The 21,265-nt window shown below is 33.8% G+C and overlaps 1 protein-coding gene across 8 annotated transcripts in view; it reads right to left on the bottom strand.

The window, feature by feature from the left end:
- Positions 1-1,053: 1,053 nt before the first annotated feature.
- PCDH9 (protocadherin 9) overlaps positions 1,054-21,265 on the bottom strand; it is a 1,147,437-nt gene continuing 1,127,225 nt past the window's right edge. For 6 of the 8 annotated variants that reach the window (XM_070800332.1, XM_019971547.2, XM_070800331.1 and 3 more), the window contains one exon: positions 1,054-3,223. In XM_070800332.1, the coding sequence (XP_070656433.1) occupies positions 2,850-3,223 (374 nt within the window). In that variant the 3' untranslated portion in view covers positions 1,054-2,849. The remainder of the gene's footprint in view (positions 3,224-21,265) is intronic. The other 2 variants (XM_070800334.1, XM_070800333.1) reach the window with 1 other exon arrangement.

A 21,265-nucleotide genomic window follows, 5' to 3' on the forward strand; every position in this document is an offset into this window, starting at 1 on the left:
AATGACATATGATTGGTAAAAAATGGAAGGGGCTGGGAAAAGATGTTTGTTTTTTTTTTTGCTTTTTTTCAAGAGTAGCCTACTTCCAGGATTCATTCATTTTCTGTGTCCTAGGGCCGGTCTGCTCCATGAAGGAAAGATGACTGGCACCCCAGAGTATTGGACAAATCTGGTGTTCAGAGAAGAGGAGTTAGGTTCTCCATACAGCCACTGGCCCAAGTAAATATCTTTACCTCTATGTCACTATCTCCTGAGCCTTATTTTAAAACTTTTCAAAAGCTGTAGAGGAAGAGTCAGACTTCTTTATTTGCTCTAAAACTCTGATCCAGCTGCTCTGTGATGAATATAAACACATGGCATATGTGTGAATGTGTCTTATTATCCTTGGCAGTTTCTGGGTCCATTTTGCTAATCTGAAAGAAATATAGATGAAGCTTTGGCTGTTGTTTCAAGGTCTTAATCCCTGAATAATCCTCTGCCAAAAATGAAATATTTGGGAGTTTGTTTCATGAAATCTTGTTAATGATACTAAGAGACAAGATAACCTCACTAACTAACCAGTGTTACCTGCCCAGTTTCTGACTTCAGATTTCACTTTGATGAAACTTGTATGAAACTTGATTAGAAAATGAACTAACTCTTCTTATGAATTTCATAAGAAAATGATTTAATAAATCATTAGGAGAAGCTGTAGCTCATATGGTAAAGCATCTGCCTATAATGCGGGAGACTGGGGTTCAATCCCTTGGGTCGGGAAGATCTCCTGGAGAAGGAAATGGCAACCCACTCCAGTATTCTTTCCTGGAAAATCCCATAGATGGAAGAGCCTAGTAGGCCACAGTCCATGGGGTCTCAAAGAGTCGGACATGACTGAGCAACTTTCTTCTTCTTCTAGGAGAATTTAACTCTAACTTGGACCATATATTCAGAACATAAGTATTAAACCACTAACTAATTTTATAATTAAAATTTAGTTTTATCAACATATATTTATCTAACAATTAGAGTAGAAATCATCACTTTGGATTTTGAACAAGAATTAACACACTACAGTCAGGAATTCAGAACATTTATTGCAAGAGCTGAATAATTGTAAATAACGTAGAACTGGCAAAGCAGTAACAAGGATAATTGTTTAGATATTTATTCTGTCAAAGTCATCAAACACCCCTCACAAACCGACAAATATGTACTTCAATAAGTAATGCACCCCTACCCATTATTTTCCATTATACTGTGGAAAAAATGTGAATTGCTATTTACAAAGTAATTTTATTTTTGGTAAGAACAAATTATCTATCAGATTAGCAAACCATTTTTTTTTATTTTATTTTATTTTTTTTTAACTTTTAAGCTGTTGTTGAACCGTGGCATTAAGATAACTTTCACTTCTTTCAGTAAAAACATTTTGTTGCATGCTATTTATTTGTTTAAATCATCTGTCATGCCTTAACAAAAACCTCCTAAGAATGTTCGAATTTGGATTTGTTTGCACGTGCAACTGAGATCTTATTAACATTAGTTGTCACTCTGTTGGTTTGACCTAAGTGACAAGATGCTGGTACCCGCCAGGCATTGACCAACTATGATAACAAACAGTTAAACAGCAATAATTAGAGATTTATCCCTTAATATCCCCCAACTAGCCTACCTGGAGAATGTTCTGTTACATCATGAAGGCACAACACATTAAATATTTTGTGGCTATGGTCTAACACTTGTGTTACAACAACATTATTATATATGAGGATCAACACAAACTGCCATTTCAACAAAGTTGTAGACACACATTTGCCCAATTGAAACTATTTTGAATATTAATTTTTCTTTAATATATGCTAATTTAATATATTAATTCTGCATGAGTGACAAGCACAGGATATTACTTCACTTTCTGAAAGATAACACTTTCCCATTAGTATCTCATTTAATGCTACTAAATAAGTGATTTTGCTTTTGCCTACTTTGAAAATAAGGATGTCAAGAAAATAGGTTCTGAATTTTCAAGCTTTTGCAGAAGTCCTTTTATATATGAAGTTTTCATTTTTATCTTTATTTTTTAGAATTCCAGCAACATAAGCTATCATAAAAGAAGCAAGATTCCAGAACCTTTTCTTTAAACACAAGTATTTGAGATCTTTTGAACAATGTGTGTCAGGACAGACTACTAACGCAGAAACACCTCACTAAAAGAAACAACAAAAATAACAACAAAGAGGCAAACAAAAAAAGAAAGAAGCAACCATAAAACACAGAATTATGCTACAACATTTTTAGGTGAACGATATAAGTACACAAAGTTGTTAATAATAACTTGCTTCTATTTACAAATACTTTAACACTGATTGACTTAACAAGTGTCCACTAATGTTGTTAACAGCACAATAAGTTTAATGCTTATCTTTTTAAGTTTTGTTTGAAGTATAATGTCAAGTATAGCAGTCTCAACACAGATCAATGACAAAAAGAGCACAATTTTTCTAACTGGATATGTCTTTCAGTCACTCTAATCCATGGAACTTCCTTACTCTCCAAATGCATATTCTATTATTCATAGCAGCAGTCCAGGGTCAAAATAAAATGCAATTTAAAAAAAGATATTTGCACAATGGAGATACTTCTGGAAAGTTTAATCAATCCTAGTAAATAAGATCATATGGCTAGTAAAACTATCTTCTCTCTTATGTGATAAAACATTGTATCCTCCATGGTGCCAACAAAAAATTATGGGTATCCCTGCTCTAAGGGGCATAGTTGTAGAGATCTATTGAATACATAAAGCTCTGACACACACGGTATTAGCATGTCTATTTAGATTAAAGTCCTTAGGTCCCATATGGCCTTTTTTTTTAGAGTTGGTGCTCCTTAGGACTCTCAATAGCACCTCCTGCTTGCTTATAAGACTTCAGATTTGCCAAAGGAATGTCTGTCATGTGGCTGCCATTGTTGAAATGGCCTTCAGTGGAGACATACTGCTTACGGTCATTGAACTGGTTCCTGTTGCTATCTTCTTTCCAGGCTCTGGTCAGGGTGTGCCCATTCACAAGCTTGTCCTTCTTGATCCATTCTTTTTGGGGTGCAAAGGTTGAGAGAGGAGATTTAGGGTGTTGATATGGACCCAAGCCAGGAGGCATCCAGCAATTATCAGAGTGACCCAAAACCAAGCACTCTTGAGTGCACATCTCTGTAGCTTCAGCTAATCCTCGGGGGCCCAGAGGCCCATCTGCAGAGGACAAGAGACAGAGAAAATAAGGAAAGACAGTGGTTAGGGTTTTCATTTTAAATTATATCCTTAGAGAAAAACTGCACTGGTGATCTCATTTTCTCATGAAAATCTATTAAGTTAAGCAATTCATAGATATGATTCCCCATCCTTTTTTTCTACTTTTTAATTTTTGCAATGTTGTGTTGGTTTCTGCCATACAACAATGCAAATTAGCCATAATTATTCACACATAATTATGTGTATAATTATCCCCTCTCCCCCTCTCCCTCTCTCCCCTCTCTTCCCTCCTTGCCCTCCCCCCATCCCATCCCTCCAGGCCATCACAGAGTGCAGACTGTAATCCCTGTGCTGCACAGTAGCTTCTCACCAGCTATCTATCTCACATCTGATAGTGTATATATGTTGATGCTACTTTCTCCATCTGTCGCACTCTCTCCCTCCACCACTGTGTCCACAAGTCTATTCTCTAGATTTGCATCTCCATTCCCTCCTTGAAAATAGGTTAATCAATACCTTTTTCTAGATTCCATATATATGCATTAATTCACTATATTTTTTTCTTTCTGACTGACTTCACTCTGTGTAACAGGCTATAGGTTCATCCACCTCATTAAAACTGAAATTCATTCTTTTTTATGGCTGAGTAATATCCTATCCTTTTAAGAATTACATAGAAGGAATAAAATTCCTTGTTTTGGAGATAAGAATTACTCTTTCCCTTAAGCCATTTTATATCTAGAGATACAGACAGATCAAAAAATAAGTAGATAGATATGGGTAAACAGATATACCCATGATACATCATTTCAGATCAACTTTTTTCTATGACATGTGTATTATTACCAATTCATGTCCTAATTCTCAATAAAAACTCATATTCATGAGAAATAATGAAATTTACAAAATTTTATGCACAATGCCAGAAGATGTTAATTAAAAACTCCAAGAATACAAAAAGTGTTACTTGAAATATAATATTAAAAGTAAATACTGTGAATAGTTAATCAAAATGATCTTCCATGTAAACATATATCTTAATATGAAATTCATTAAAATAACTTTGCAACATTCTTTTTTAAGTAATAATTTTAAAGAACATTTTAACTAAAGTATACTACTAAAGACACATCTGGTTGACTTCAAGCATTGTGAAATCCAAGTAAATAAAGATCCCATGTGGTTTCCTTCTAAGCTTAACCTATTTTCTTGATTTATAAATGTATCAAATAACCCAAATTTCACTAGAGTGAAAGTCTAGCTAGGTTGCAAATTGGAATGCATAGAGTGTAATATTCAAAGAGAAAAAAGTCATCATAGATATTTCTCTCTCTCTTTTTTTTTTACCAGAAGGCAATCTAAAACATTTTAACCATGATTTTGAAAGTAAACTATTCTCTGATTATGTAAAGAGAAAATCAGTTCTGTACTGAAAAACAGTAAGTGTCAAATGATAAATGGTTAAGGGTTAAGTTGGGTTTTTTGTCGTCATGTTTTCTTTCCCATGATTAAACAGTCAAGTGATAAGTGATAGCTTGAAAATTAGGAATTGATTTTACAAATGAGGTTAAGTATCAGATAGGCAAGAATGCTTGAGGCATAAAACATTTTCAAAAGCTAAGAGTCATCAGAATAGAAATGTAGAAGAAAACATCCCTGCGAGTTTGCCTACTCAACAATTAAAAGAGCCAACAATTGGAATGCAGGTCTCTGCTAAAACCCAAGTTAGCATTACTAATATTTTTAAGTGCCCAGTAATTGTGGAATATTTATATTAATATCTATTTGTCTTAATAATATTCTAGTTATTTCTTTCATGTTAAAAAAAAATACTGCTGAGAAAGGTAACTGTTGTTGGCAAATACCTGACCTCCACACGCAGACAGCATCAGAACGGACACTGGATGTGAAAAGCGGAAAAAAAAAAAGGTGCTTAAAATGTACTCTTAATGAGATTTTAGTCTATTTTGAAATCTGAAGTCTGCTTTTTAGAATAACAGTAAACTTCCTTCTCATGTGATCCATAGTCCCATCCCCTCAAAAGTAAATAGTTTTATTTTTAAGACATATGTTCATTACTTAAAACTATTTCTCTCACAAATTTTCAGTGATCACTTATTCACTAGGATATTTAATTTAACCTTCTCTATGAGCCTTTCTGAAACTCTGATACTTTGGCCACCTCATGCAAAGAATTGACTCATTGGAAAAGACCCTGATGCTGGGAGGGATATGGGGACAGGAGGAGAAGGGGATGACAGAGGATGAGATGGCTGGATGGCATCACCAGCTCGATGGACATGAGTATGAGTCGACTCCGGGAACTGGTGATGGACAGGGAGGCCTGGCATGCTGCGATTCATGGGGTCGCCAAGGGTCGGACACGAATGAACAACTGAACTGAACTGAACTGAACTGATGAGCCTTTCTCTGTCCTCTGAATTTTGCCCACACTTTAAAATTTCAAACTAATTTCTCCCTTATAGGTTCGCTTTGGTTTATTCAGTGGCTCTGTATCCACAAAGCAAACACATTCTGATTTTGTTCAAACTAATCCACGCCCCTTCCATCAGAATCACAGGCCTAGAAAATGCTTTTGTCTGGCTTGTTTTCATTTAATTACTGACTCTATCAAGGGGCAGTTTGCTTCCCATGTACCACAGCAAGCTTCCCTAACTTTGCTAATCCATATCTTGTATGCACTGGGAAGATTTCCATAGATATTCCCCTATAAATGCATAACAAATTCCCTAATTGAACCCACTCAACTTTTACATTATGACATTTTTGCCTTTTGTCTTTAGGGTCTGTACACTCATGAGTAACATTTTTATTTTTGTTTTCTCTCAACTAGATTTAAAATCCATTCATGAAAAAAAAGGAATGATCTGTTTTCTGATTCTTCATGGTGCTAAACAAGAGCAATGATTTATGCACACTGTTAATTGTTAATTAAATTTTTATGAGGTTGAAAATGTTCTAAGAAATTATTAAAGATATCCTCCACTTAAAAGGCAGAATTTAAACAATCAGAATATGCTGATTTCACAAATATCATACCAAAAGCTTCCTCAACAACAAATCTCTTCACCTTAGCAATACTTGTGACAGTTAATAAGTGAATTATTTAACTTCTCTGTTAAATATGTTCACTCCTTTCTAGACATCAATGGAGATAATCACAAGTTTGATATATAATATATCTTATGTCTATCAATCAATTCTTAACTTTTACTATTCTAGAATCATTAGTACATTTTTCTTTTCTTGTTAATAGCTCCAAAGTTGGGGGGAGGATTATTAGCTGTCTTAGAAATATCAATAGCATCAAGATTTTATTACTCTATAAAAAGAGAGTATGAAAGATTATTTTTTAAATAGTCTTATCCAATATACATTACTATCTTATTAAATTGAGGGTATTACCCAAGAACTGAGAACACTGTGTGTGTGTGTGTGTGTGTGTGTGTGTGTGTGTTGTGTGGACCTGAAATCTTCAGCACTGAGTGACACATTTTAACAAAAATAGTGTGCATTGTTTTTCAGAACTGATAACATTTATTTATTCCATTATTATTTACTGAGCATGTACTATATGCTGACACTGTGACAGGCACTGGGAATATAGCAGTTAACAAAGTAGATGTCAACAGTGTCCCCATGGAACTGTGCGCCTATCCTGGGAAACAAATAATTGCCTTCAAAGCAGCAAACCAAGAGACAAAAAAAGGGTGTCATTGGGAAGAAGATAGGATTTAAGGAGGCTTGTCTCTTCACAAGGCAACAGGGGTACTTTGTTCCAAGTTATATAATTTCTACATTTTTCTGAAATTTCTTACAGATAACTGATAATTTTAAGACATTTACAGTTAACATTTGCGTGTACTACACAAAATCTTTAACTTACAAAAATATTTTTCCATTAAATAGTGTTAATTGCTCTTTGAAAAATGTATGTGATTCATTCTTATAAATAAATTTGAAAGCTTCTGATAAATTTACAGAATTTCTGTAGATTCTTAGGTCAGTCTTTTAGGTATCTGCTTTACAAAATTTAAAGATTCATCAAAAAGTGGGACACAACACAATGATGGCAATTGCATGAGAGCCAGGTTTTGTTACCTATAGCCCTAAAAAAGAAGGGCCACCAGGCAGGGCCCCATGGAAGGTTGTACCAAGAACAGCATAAAAATAAGCTAGAATTGTAGTGGACAGTTTATGTATTGCCAAACAGGGTGGGAGGAGCTAGGTTCCAAGCACCCTCTGTGGATTGACTGATTTGAATAATTTTTCAGGTTCTAGGGCACAGAGGCTGTCTCAAGTTATCTGACAACCTGACCTTTCCAGCAGTTAGGATGTGTCCTTCATGACCTGCAAGTGTGAGAGCTCTAGAAGGGAAGTGGTGGGATATGAATTAACTCAGAAAGGGAAAGTGACCAACCAGGATCACAGAACTGGGTCTAACCGTCGTCTGTCTGTATAGAGATTTACCCATCTATCTATATAACCTCATTACAACAATTTGCTCATATAATTGAGCTCCATTGTTGGAAAATTTACTTTGCTTATTTTCTGGCAAGTTTCTATTTTAGGACCTGACATTAAATATGGAAAATTTTACTCTTTTTATTTTGACCTATGTATAATTTCCAGTGGTTGCCTGAAACACACACACACAATATGGGTTTTATTTTGAGAAATAGCAATTTTTTGAGAAATAGATTCCAAGTTTTCTTCCATAAAGTCTGTGTCATGAATTGGTAGAAAAAATAAAAACATTTTTATCATGAATTATTAAAGAGAACACAGTCATTCTACTGATTTCCTAAATATCCTGGTCCTTTAAAAGTTTATAATCTGAAGCATCTTAAACATTAAATAGTTTCCAGTTAATTTTTTTCTCATTTTTAGAACCACTTACTGAATTGTTTTACATTTTTAAAAAAGAGAAAGACATTCTTCATAAAGCATTAATATTTAATGTTGTTATTTTCAAAATATAATTGAAAATAATTCATGATTCTCCATCAAATATATAGCATTTAAAATATCAGGGTTTCTTTGCTAATACTGCAAAACCTATATGCACTGAAATATTATCCTTTATCACTGACATATAATTATTTTTAATGTCATCACTATAAGAGGTTGTCTTAACTGATGAATAATTGTATTTATTTTTCATAATTCCCTCAACAAGTGTTTATTGAATATCCAACATGTATCAGAAATGTGCTGGATTCTTAATAAATTTTGAAATTGTGTGTGTGCATGTGTGCATGTGCATGCATGTGTGCATTATGCTTCCCTACTTCTCCAAATTTTTCATAAATTTTGATGTCCTATTTCTGTCATGTTATACAATATCTACTTAGAATTCAGATCAGGATTGAAAACTGCTTATAAATACTTTCCATAATTTCAGCCTTATACTAATTACTTCCGTTTTATTTTTAAAAAGTATTTTAAAAACCCTATCATGATTTTTTTAACACTGAAATATTTATTGATTTAAAAAAAAAAAAAGCTAAATTACTTTTCCCTCTCACAAATGCAATCTTTGAGTTTGGTTATCTTTCTTGGTTTTTTAATGTCTAAAGACACAAATGTTAATAAAACTGTCCAAGCCATCTGTCTCTGCATTTAAATGCTGAAAGCAAAAACGAAAGCACATGAAAAGCTTCTTGAAAATCATCTCAGTTAATGTTTATATCAGGTCTCAATGAATTTCCCTCTCCATCTTTGGCCAAATTCACCTTTCTGCTCAAAACCAAAACAAACTAACAAACAAAAAAACAACAGCAACCTGTTTATGATTTAGGCATCAACAGCTGTCATAGAGCTGCTTGAATTGCTGACTTTTAATGTGCAGGTTCAAAATGTGAAACTATCCAATTTGATGGATCTCCAGCTATACTTCAATGGCAGCATACTTGAATGAGCTTTGATCTCATTTTGTTATACCCAGAAGCAGAACTGTTACTTCATTGATTAACTCACTGCTGTAATTAACAAGTGCCTTCTGGCCTGGTGTTCACCTGCTTTTCGACCTGATGATTTGAAACCCTTTCTTTCCAAAGATCGAAACTGATAAACTGACATGTAAAAAAAATCATGAGAACGTTCATATTTCTCATTAGATTTCAAACTATATGACAGTTTGGACTTTTACATGAATAAATTTTCCTTAGAATTTTTCCTATTGGGTAAAATAAGACTAAACAGACTGCCAAAATTGAATTGTAAAATAGATGTCATTTTTATATTTTGGTTCAAATTCATCACATCTCACTCAATTTTTATCTCATTCAAATTTTATTATAGAAAAATACCTCTTTCATGCAAAACATATCTGATTGTCATGTTATAATGGCCTTTTTGTGGTTAGACCATATATCATTATTTTTATGCAAAACAACTGTTAAGTTCCAGTTTTACTGTATTGTCCTCAGAAAAAGTACCTTAAAATGTAGCATGATGTAGTACACAAAGAGTTGTGCACCAGTAAACATCTTAAAGTGGAAGATGTATCCACTGACTTGAACTTGCTGAAGCAATTTACCTGATCTCTAGGCCTAGTGATAAAATTCCTTGTTTTAATAAAATTTCTGGTTTAGAGTAGGTTTTTATCCTATTACTTTGCTTTGTACTTGCTATTGATTTACTGAGAAAAATCCTAGTTATTATACTTGCTTCTTTCCTTACTCAACTTCCTATAAAAAGTTTCAGGGAAACAAAAATTCTCACCTACTACACTACTAGGTAACTTTAGTATCTCTAAGAGACCAATATAAAAAACTTAGTATTTTTACTATCTCATTTTCACCCTCAGTTTATTTCTAATTCTTTTACATTTTTGTGAGATAAGATGCAGCAGTGATAACAATTTTTTATCATGGATTACCCTGAGTAGAAAGCTAAGTCACTTGATGGGGCCTCCTACTATCTCCACACACTACTGATGAGTTTCAGATATGAATCACATTGATTAATTTGCTTCCAGTCTGAAAATGGTCAAAGTTAATTTTGAATATGAGAGTTGACATGAAAACTGAGGAACCTGCTCAGCATTGCTCATAATCCCTTTTGGTAATATGATCTCTATTTTAGATCACATTATCCTATATCCAATTGATAATTTAAAATCAATATTACATGGGAATAGATACAAGTTATTACTCTGCCCAGAGAAACAATCAAGGGGTACAAATTTCAATCCCATATAAACTCAGATTTGCATATAAAATAGTATAGCATAGTTATGTGGACAGTCTAAATCCAAAAATAAATCTGGCAAATTGATTATGCCTATAGGAAAAATATTTTTCATTCATTCACTGAATAATTTTTGTTTGATCTCATTAGGTTCAAGAGATTCTTGCATACAATATCTAAATTCCGAACTAGTTCACAAATCTCAGGTCAGGCGATCATCATAACTCAGGCCAACAGAAATAGATTTGAGCCCCAGTAAAACAATGAATGGACAGGGCAGACTAGCGTGCTGCAGTCCATGGGGTTGCAAAAAGTCGGGCTGGACTGAGTGACTTTACTGAACTGAACTGAAAACAATGAATTAGTATAAACTTTGTGAAATTAATTTTAGATTCACTATTTCCTAGTTTCTCATCTAAAACTTGAGAGTCAAAGATTAAATTTTGATGCATGACATCTACCGGCCTTTTATTCCTTTGTTAAATATCACTGTGGCTTGTCATATATAATCACATTTTCAGTGTTATTTTCATTTTACTAATGAAAAGTCCAAGATAGAGCAAAGAAATTATAAATCAACTGTTCCTGTAGTGTATTACTTACATCATATTAAGTCTTGGAATGTGAAAGTATGATTGGAACAAGTATTTATATTTATCAATCTAAGAAAAAGCTATAATCTAACTTTTAGTTAATAGCTCAAGTTTAAACTCAAAATTGTGACATCATCTACAGTCACCTTGAGAAACAAATACAGAAGTCTCATACCAGCAGGATCTGACAAAACCTTTGGTTAACAAGTAAACAAGGATTAAATGTTTTACACGTTCTGTTCCTCATACAGATTTTTTTCCTTGGTCACAGATGAAAAGTCAACATTTGTGGATGGAGTCAGTCTAAATGCAATAACACATGGCCAGCCTAAGCAGCAGATTCTCTGCCAGAGAGGATATTGCTATTTGGACAGACTTTATAGCTCACAAAGAATGGAGAGTGCCTCCTTATAAATCTTTAGCTTTCTACAGCATGGCTTGAATATCAGGTCCCTTTTTTTTTTTATCATCTGCTAAAGCTAATGGCTGTAAAGAAAATACTTAGATAATTTTATTGATTCACCATTCACATTAGATGTTGCAATCAATGAAATGACAATAGTCTAAGGTCACTGATTATTTAAATTAACTCAAATTTTTACCCAATTGCATGGTATGCAATAGCTTATTTATATTATTGCAAACTGTATCTTCTTTCTCCTATAGTTCACTATTTCTTTTTCTCATATTTGATGTCTTTCATTTTACAAAGTTATTCATATACTGATATTTCCTGAATTACTGTTCATTTCCTACAATCTGTATAACTTCTCAAAAAACCACAGTAAATCTTATTTGATATACAACACGTTTTTAGGAGCAAATCTCAGGTATGAAGAAATGAAGTAATTCATGCAGATGAATTTCAGGCTGAGATTCAAATTTAAAAAGAAGCAATTTATATAATCTTACCTCCTCTTAAAAACTCTCAGGTACTTGTCTGAATCCAGACCAGTAGTACATAATACTGTGAAGTAATTTATCTCCACACATTTTCCACTCTCTCATATTTCAGGTGTATTTAATTAGAATGAGAAAACTGGTGAAGTTTGTTTTTATTTCCCAAGTTCTCTGATAATTTTCACCTGGGACCTTTAAATGCAGCCTTGTTCCCCCCTGAGTCTCTGGGTAGGCATTCTACTTCTCCTGATCTCCAAAGAGTGTAGAGACTCGCCCTTGGTTATTTTAAGCAATGGGAAATTTGTGAAAAACATTTTGGTAAATTGTTAAACATTTAAAGGCTTCACAAATTTTATATTTTAAAAACTGTCTGAAAGATTTTCTTTTTTAAAAAATAGAATAAGCTATCCCCTGTGATCTGTAGGGATGTGTGTGTGGGTGTATATGTTTACACATAGATTTTACCATAACTTTGAATTAATAGATTGTAGATCAGTACTTCTCAAATGTTAATGTGCATATGAACCACCTGGAGAAAATGTAAAAATGCAGAATCAGATTCAGTAAATCTGGGATCCTGAGTTCCTTCATTTCTTAGGATCTCTCAAATGCTGTTACTTCAAGGCCCTCTCTTGGAGATGCAAGCATATTGAGTACTTATCTATCTCCATGGGATACTTTCCCAGTGTTCTACACAATTTAAAATTCTCAAATATGTGCTTGAATCAGAGTTAGCTGGAGGGCTTATCATATAAATTGCCTGGCCATAACCAGTAATTTTCATTTTATACATTTAAGGTGGAGCCTTGAACTTTCTGTTTTAACAAGTTCCCTGGTGCTGTTATACTTTCCTGATTTCTCCAAGCCATCACTAGCCTCTGTGTTTCAGTTCCATTTGATGACACTATAGCTTTTTCCAGATCCTGCTCAGTGTTCTTTATCTACACTTCTAAGTGAAATTACATCATTATGCAGTCTTATAAATTGTGTGTGTGTGTGTGTGTGTGTGTGTGTGTGTGTGTGTGTATATATATGTATTAGCAATTCCCCAACTTACATTTTCGGCCCCATTATCATTCTCTTGTGGCAATATCAACATATCTGACTCATGGCTCCTCAGCATCCTTTATATTTCTAATTAGCATTTCCAATTAATGTAATTCTTTCTTTTTTTCCCCAAACATGCTACTCTTCCTGAAATTACCATTCTTGTGTATGGCATACATTCTTGTGTATGGCATACATTCTTGTGTATGGCACACAATCACCTGCTTGCTCCATTCAGAAACAAACAAACAAAAAAGGAGTCAGACTTGGCACCTGAGAGGCAGAAATCTAAGTTTATCCAACCTAATTCCTGGGACTAGAAACATACAATATCACACAAGTGGTAATGTTAAATTATATGGTTGCTACATACTGAAGGTTTCTGTCTGGCAAATTCATATGTTGAAACCAATGTGATGGTATTTGGAGGAGGGATCTTTGGGAAAGGATCAGGTTTAGATGAAGTCATAAGGCTGAAGTCCTTGTGATGAAATTAGTGCCCTTATAAAAAGAGACCAGAGAACTAGATCGTTTACTCTCTCTCTCTCTCTCTGCCATGTACAGCAAGAAAGGCGCTGTTTGCCAACTAGGAAGGCGGATCTCCTCAGACACCAGTTTTGCCTGTACCTTAATCTTCGTCCTCCCAGCCTTCTAAATTGTGATAAATAAATATTCCCTGTTAAAGCAAGTCTATGATATTCTGTTAAAGCAGCTTGTACTAAGACAATGGCAAAAGGGGATTTGCAGATATAATAAGGACACTCATCAACAAATAAAATTGATTATTAGTTAAGAAACTAAACTATATTTGTTTAACTAAAATAATCACCTGAACTCTTGAAAATCAGGGAGATTTCTTTAGCTATTGGAGAAAGAAACTCAGATTCAAAGTACAAGAAAGACTCATTATGTCACTGGTATATTTGAAGATGGAAAGGACCACGTGAAAAGGACTGGAGAGCAGCTTTTAATTGCTGAGAGAAACCACAGCTGGGCAGTCATCAGGACACAGGGAACTCAGTCCTACAACCATAGGAACAGGATTCTGCCAACAGTCTGTGTGAGTTAGAAAATTAGATTCTTTCTCAGAGCCTCAAGAGAATAGTCCAGTACAGTTGATAACTTGATTTTGGCCTCTGAGACCTTATCTATGGCAAGCACGCTTGGACTCCTGAGATAATAAATGGCTGGAAACTGAGATGATAAATTTTTGTTGCTATAACTAAGTGGTGGTGATTGTAACTCATAAATAGACTACTAATATGTCTGTCTGTCTCTTACTCAAGATACACACAGTCAATCAGCAAGTTTTTCAGCCTACCTCCATCCCTAAAAACTCACCACCGCAAGTTACTATTATTTCCTAGCTGGATTCCCTTTTTCACTTTGTGACATTCTATGCTCCGATCCTTAATTAGAGCCATGTATATCACCGACTCAATGGACACGAGTTTGAGTGAACTCCAGGAGTTGGTGATGGACAGGGAGGCCTGACATTCTGTGATTCATGGGGTCACAAGGAGTCAGACACAACTGAGCGATTGAACTGAACTGAACTGATATATAGTTATTAGTAAATAGGTAGTATATTCTTATTAGTTTTCTTTTGCTGCTTCAACAAATCATCACAAACTTTGTGACTTAAAAGAACATCATCTTATAGTTTTGGAAGTCAAAATTCTGAAAATACGTTTCACTGGATTGAAGTCAAGGTGTTAACCAGGCTGCTTTATCCTGGAAACTCTGAGGGAAAAATCCATCTCCTTCCTTTCTTCAGCTTCTAGATGTTGTCTATATTTAATAGTTTCTGGATCTTTCTCCATATTCAAAGCACATACTCCAAGTATCCATTTCTGTTATCACATTACCTTCTCTAACTCCTCCTGCACCCCTCTTTTAAGGACTGTTATGATTACACCCTGCTTATGTAGCTAATCCAGAATAATCACATCTCAAAATCCTTAATTTAATCACATATTCAAAGTCTCTTTTGTGATGTAAGATCGCACAGTTGCATGTTTGGGGATGAGGATGTGGGTATATTGGGGGGTTATTCAGCCTAACACAGTATTTAATGCGAACATTTTGGCTTCCAAGGACATCAGAATACAAGTCACACTCCTTTCCATGGCTCAGAGTTCCATACTATCTGGCTCCTGCCCAACTCTCTGATTCATATCAGTACTCCCTCTGCCACCTTCTCTCCTCAACTCCACCTTACTCCCTCTGCTCAGCTATACTAACACTCTTGATGTGGCTGAAATACATCAAGACTAATGAGGTCTCAGGACCTTCAGATTTGCTATTATTTGTGTCTGGACTATTCTTCTTATAGGCCTCACTTCATTTAGATGTTTAGTCAAATTTGATTTTTCATACATTTTCTGATCACCTTATAAAAAATAATATCCTTTACTCATTCAGTCTCTATTCCTTTACCCAATTGCATTTTTTTCTGAAAAACACTACTTATTACCTGTCACCATATATTTATTTGTTCACAGTCTAGCTTTAACACTAGAATGGAAACCCCACAAAGCCAGGTAATTTGCTTTTAGGTAACTCTCTCCTCAACACCTTTACAATGGCCTGGCATACTGTAGATTATTTCTAAATAGATTTTTGAAAGAAAAGAATACTTTAAATTTCTTCTGAACCCCAAATCAGTGAACTAACATAAAAGTATATGTAAAACAGTTTTTGACAAGTCATTTAAATCAGAAAATAGTTAATAATCAAATCGGTTTACTTTTACTTAAGAAACATTGCTAAGAGTACACAGCATAAAATTTCACCAAGATAATATTTGGGATGTCTAAATGGTATTAATAAGTGCAAAATTGCTGCACTTATGTGCCACCTTATTTGAGTCAATGCAAGTGGAATGCCCCAAAGTGAAACATAATTAGATTGCTACCTATATCCCACTGAACTGCTTAATCATGTCATAAGATTCATAATTCCTCTCACTGAGCTCTTTAGATGTTTTCTAAAGTCTAGATTCACAGGATATGTAACAGAACAATTCTCTAAAGCCTGAAGATACCAAAGTAACTTATTAGCAATTATTCTGTAGCAGAGTTCCAATGAGATTCAGATAAGTATGCAGGATTTTGCCCTTTGTTACAGGTATATTTAGGTAAATGGGAGGGTATTTAGAAAAAAAAATTAAGTTGATTAGGGATTGTATTAAAATCCTAAAAGTAGCTTAGACTCAATAAATATATGGCTTACAACTATTGAGGGGTGAAATTACTTTTCACAAATTTTAGAGAAAAGTGTGATTTTAAAAGAGGCTAATATGCCACATTAGATTACACGTAGAATAGCATGGTGAAATCCATTGCTTAAATTTAGTTGTACATAAAGAAAAACTATTCTAAAATGAGAAGCATAATGTTATATTTTGAAAGAATTACCTAAGGGGACTGTTGAAAATGCCATTACTTCATTATTGAAAATGGCTTGTATAATGGAGTATTGTGGAGAGAAATCTTGCCCTCTCGGGATAATGCATAGGATTGCTCATTCCAAACTAAATGTATGTTTATCTTTGAATGCACATTGAAAATCCAGAGAAATTACTTCATTAATATAGGTCTTTGAAAGATAGATTTCTCTATTAAAATAATGAATATAATGTGAATTTTATAACATCTATATAAATTTATCTGAGATTTCCTGCAGTATTTTCTGTTATGCCTATTGCAAATCAGAGATCATAATTTTCTGAAGATAGAAGACAAGTTACAGTTCTTTAGTATTTCACTATTTTACTGGTAGTTGACCATATGCCCCAACTATTCAATGCATATAAAGTTGCCATACTTATCATCAAAAATATAATTTTGTGATAATTTTATGAGATATGAATCATTTATCATTTTTCTGAAACAGAACAATTTTGTTGCAATATCAATACACAGTCACATTTAATCAACAATATTTAAAATTTTCTCAAAAAAATTTTTTTTCTCAAGATTTAGTTGATGTGTGCATGAAAAATTTTAGGAAAACCAGTACTACTCTCAAAATAAAGCTTTTTAGTGAATGTAAGAAAACAAAATAAGGGAAAGGCACTGTCACTAATTTTGTATCCGGGAGATACAAAATAGAATTTTGTATCCAGGAGAAAAATTCATGACATGAAAATTTGACCTGAGAGCTTTTTTTTTTTTTTTTCCCCACTCTGGGTTATTTCAATAACTTCTTTGGGGGAGTATGGCTAATCATGTGTGCTTCCTATCTAGATCTGCTAACCCTTTGCAATTAACTATGTATTTTTATTATCTTCCAATCTGTCTCATCAAAATGACCCGTCTCTTGGGCATAAATGGTGGTTTCCTACTCTGATAAGCTCATTAATCTTACAACGTTATTGACCAAAATGCTAATTGTTATCCTTTAGAAGGATAAAGAATATCTACACTTAAGTAAGAGCCTTACAGAGCCACTTCAATCCATACATATGAATATTTGAAACGATGGCAGAAGAATGTGATTTTGCGATAGAGGTGACTTTGAGGCATCTATCAAATCACAATGTGCAAGTGTGTTTCCCCATAAGCTGGCATAGCTTAGGTATCTTTCAGTGGCACCAAAGGAATGGCACTCAAAAGGGTTAACTGAAAAATGTTTGATGAAGGAGGACTCTGTTTAGTGTGGGCTCAGAAAGTAAACTATAAAAAAAGTCGTGAGAGAAGCCAAAACCTGAAAATGTAGGAAAATATTACCACTCCTAGGCCTAAAGAGGTAAGGAAAGGGGCAGGGGCAATATGCTTAGAATCTAAAAATAACTATGGAAAATTTATTCAGGAAATCACAAAGTGAACTTGTAAAATAGGAGCAAATGTTGGAAACTTTTTTGTTTTTGCAAATCACCAGATATAAATCTAGTAAATATCCTTTGAGATAACCTTCAAAGTGGAATTCAAACTTTAAAGACCGAAGTGATCGAAACACAATTTTGAAATCTTTTATGGTCATCTATCACTAAATGAGAAATGCATGATTAATTTGGAAACTACAGTTTCTATTAACTATTATAATATGTAAGCCAATTATTAGGATAATGTCATAATATAATTTAAAAATTCAGAGCAGTCTTGTGACTTGATGGAAAGAGAGCTAGTAAGAATGAATGGAATATTTCATTGTATTTTTAATATTTCAGCAAAAATTCCTGAAATGCTACTCTTTATATACTCACCAAGAGTCGTGTTCTATATATATATAGATCATTGCAAGATAACGAACCTAGCATAACTTCATTGGAAAGAAATATTATTAGTAAATTTATAGATTACATGTCTGTGTCTGTTTTACTTTATGTAGTAAAGTACAGTTAAAATACATGATTCCAGTTTAGAGTTCTTGAGGTGGGCTCTGTGCCTTAGTCTACCACATCACTAAAAATCACAAGACAGCTGGCCCTGGTCGAATATTATCAATACTGCTTAGAATGTCAGTTTGTTTCTCTCTAATAGAAGTGAGCTGCACAGTGAACCTTTGCTTTTTAATCTAGATGACAGTCAAAGGTTTCGAGATCTGTGAACCTTTGGCAAGATTTATAATGTTAAGTTGTCATCTAAAACAATTGGTATGGTTTTGGTTCAAAATTAGTCAGTAAGAGTATTTTTTATCTGGCTGAAGTAACCCCAGAATGTTCTCCCTGTCAGCATAGAATGTAAATAGAACTTTAACAAACAGCATATTTCACAACCATATTATTGCTAATAAATTACTTGCAGCTACTACTTGGGGAATGCCTATGTATACGTACCCATCTATCTATCCATAAGCATACTATCTTAGTTACAGTTACCAAATTGACAGTCCATTATTTTAGTTAATATAATTATATTATATAGGTCTTAACTATATTCTCCAAGCCTCTTTTTACTGAAAGATGACATAGACTGAAAAATATATTATTGAATTAAACAGATGATTTAAGATCACAGAGATTTGAGTATCCTCAATTTAAGCAGTGCTACTGAACCAAATTTCTTCCTCTTTCAGATCATTATTCATGAAATCCAAGGCATTGCTAGAATCTTCCCAGGAGATCCAGTGGTTAAGACTCTCTGCTTCCAGTGCAGGGTGTTGCAGGTTTTATCCCTGGTGGGGGAACTAAGATCCTATACACCTCACCAAAGGAGGGGGTAAAAAAAAAAATTGCTTCCTTGTAATTACTCTTACAGCTCTTAAAATATATTGTCTTGTCAGTTGAATATGCTACATACACTTTATGCAAAGCTTAAAACATATACCTTGCATTGCTACAGGATCATGCCTGATTGGCTCCTGAAGGAAGCTATAAATACATACTGATGATTATAAACTGCTCTTCAAATACTGTGACATCAAGTTGAAGAAAGTCACAAGTATAAACTAGGAGACATGCAAGGATCCTCCTCAGCTGCAGGGTCTTAATTTGCAATTAGATTTTTCTGCTTGTGATAAAGTAAAGATTCAGTGATTTAAAAGAAAAAAAAAAACCTGCTTGTTTCAGAGGGTGAAAGAATGATATTCTAATTAATTTTAGAAAGATAATTAGAAATAGAAACTATGAAATATATTTTTCTTGAATAAAAATGTTATGAAATTGGTATCCAGGTGCATGATCATGGGTGAAGGTCAACATAACACTGTCAATGTATTTATATTCATATAAATTATTGTTGGTTAACAGTCATCAATGCTATTTTAGGAACTAATGCTGTTTGAAAGTAGCTGGCTGGCTGCCAATCCCAGAGCCCTTTGAATCTCTAGGATGATCAGGTCAACACTACTAATAAAACTCAAGGCTGTTTTCACTTGTTTCTTTAATTTAAATGGTTACTATAGATACACAGGTTGTGTCCATAAATATACAGAGCATTTGCTTTTTCTTAACTTGTTCTCTCTAATTGCTGATGACAAGATAAGCAATTTCTATTTGTGTTTTATGAACTCTTCTAAGACTTGAAATTGCTTGAAATTGCTGGGTTTTTTCTTTTTTCTTATTGGCTACTTAATGCTTCTTCACTGTAGCTCACTGTGGTTCACTTTTCTTTCTTATTATTCTTTCTTTGTTTATTTACTAGCTCACAGTGTCTTTTGCACCTAGCTACAGCACCAGCAGACTAAAAATGTGCTTAGGCTTATGATATTACTGACTCATTGACTATTATTAAGCCTAAATAATAAAGGAAACTGATAAAATGACCCAAATTACATTAACAAGGTCATATACTGTATTTTTAAGGAACATGGATGGTGTGACTATTATCATTACTTGGAATTGTTATTAAATTGATGTCACATTATCTTTGCTGTTTTTCTGAAACACATGCTGGATTTTTCTTTTTTCTTTCTTTCTTTCCATGAAAATACATTCCAGAGCCATAGTATTCAAGTACCTAACAAAATGTACCAAATGCAGGGAGAGAAGCCAAGCCATTCCATTCTCTCTGGTTATCTCAATGACAGATATAAATTAACCTTTGATCATTTTGACTGGGAAGATCAATATTGATTGTGAAAATGGCCGCAACTCAGTTTTTCTACACAGAAACTGCCCAAGTGTTTAAATATATGAATCAAAACTCTGACACAGTCAGATTCAACTTGAGTAGCAGCACTTAGTGAGGTTAGGGATTGAAAGACAGGCTGGATTTAAGGTAAGTTGGCAATTTATTTCTGTTTATGATTTACCACCTTAAGCCAACACATGTTTTGTTGAGCCATCTGCTTCCTTCATATGATTAGAGAACAAGGCACAGGCCATATTTCCCATACTTATTCAACAGCAGACTTGGTGGTGACTGCATGGATACTGTCCTTATGAATTCAAGAACTTGTATTTTCAGCTAGGAAAGTGTGTTATATGAATGTTGGAAAGGATGTACTTTAGTAACCAATAACATGAAGTTTTCTGAAGTAGATCCAGTGATTTCACAATTAGTACTTACTGGACATTTTAATTTCATTTGCATATGCACATATGTTCATTCTTAATTTAGCTAGCTGTATGAAAAAGCCCTATATATTTACTGTCCAAATTGATTACATAATTTATGAGTTGTTAAAGCTGCCTGGCTCTTTTTCTTTATTAAAAAACATTCTTTCCAATCATACTTAACAGGAAAACTACTCCACTGTGATTTATGATATTATGAGTTTCCATTTTGAAAAGCAAAAATACAGTTTTAACAGAACTATTAAGTAAGATCAAGATGAAAAGAATTACTGCATTTCTAAACATTAATATATCCAATGTCCCTCTTTCTTGACAAGAATATCA

Source organism: Bos indicus, chromosome 12 (assembly GCF_029378745.1).
Source record: "Bos indicus isolate NIAB-ARS_2022 breed Sahiwal x Tharparkar chromosome 12, NIAB-ARS_B.indTharparkar_mat_pri_1.0, whole genome shotgun sequence".
NCBI classification, from domain to species: domain Eukaryota; kingdom Metazoa; phylum Chordata; class Mammalia; order Artiodactyla; family Bovidae; genus Bos; species Bos indicus.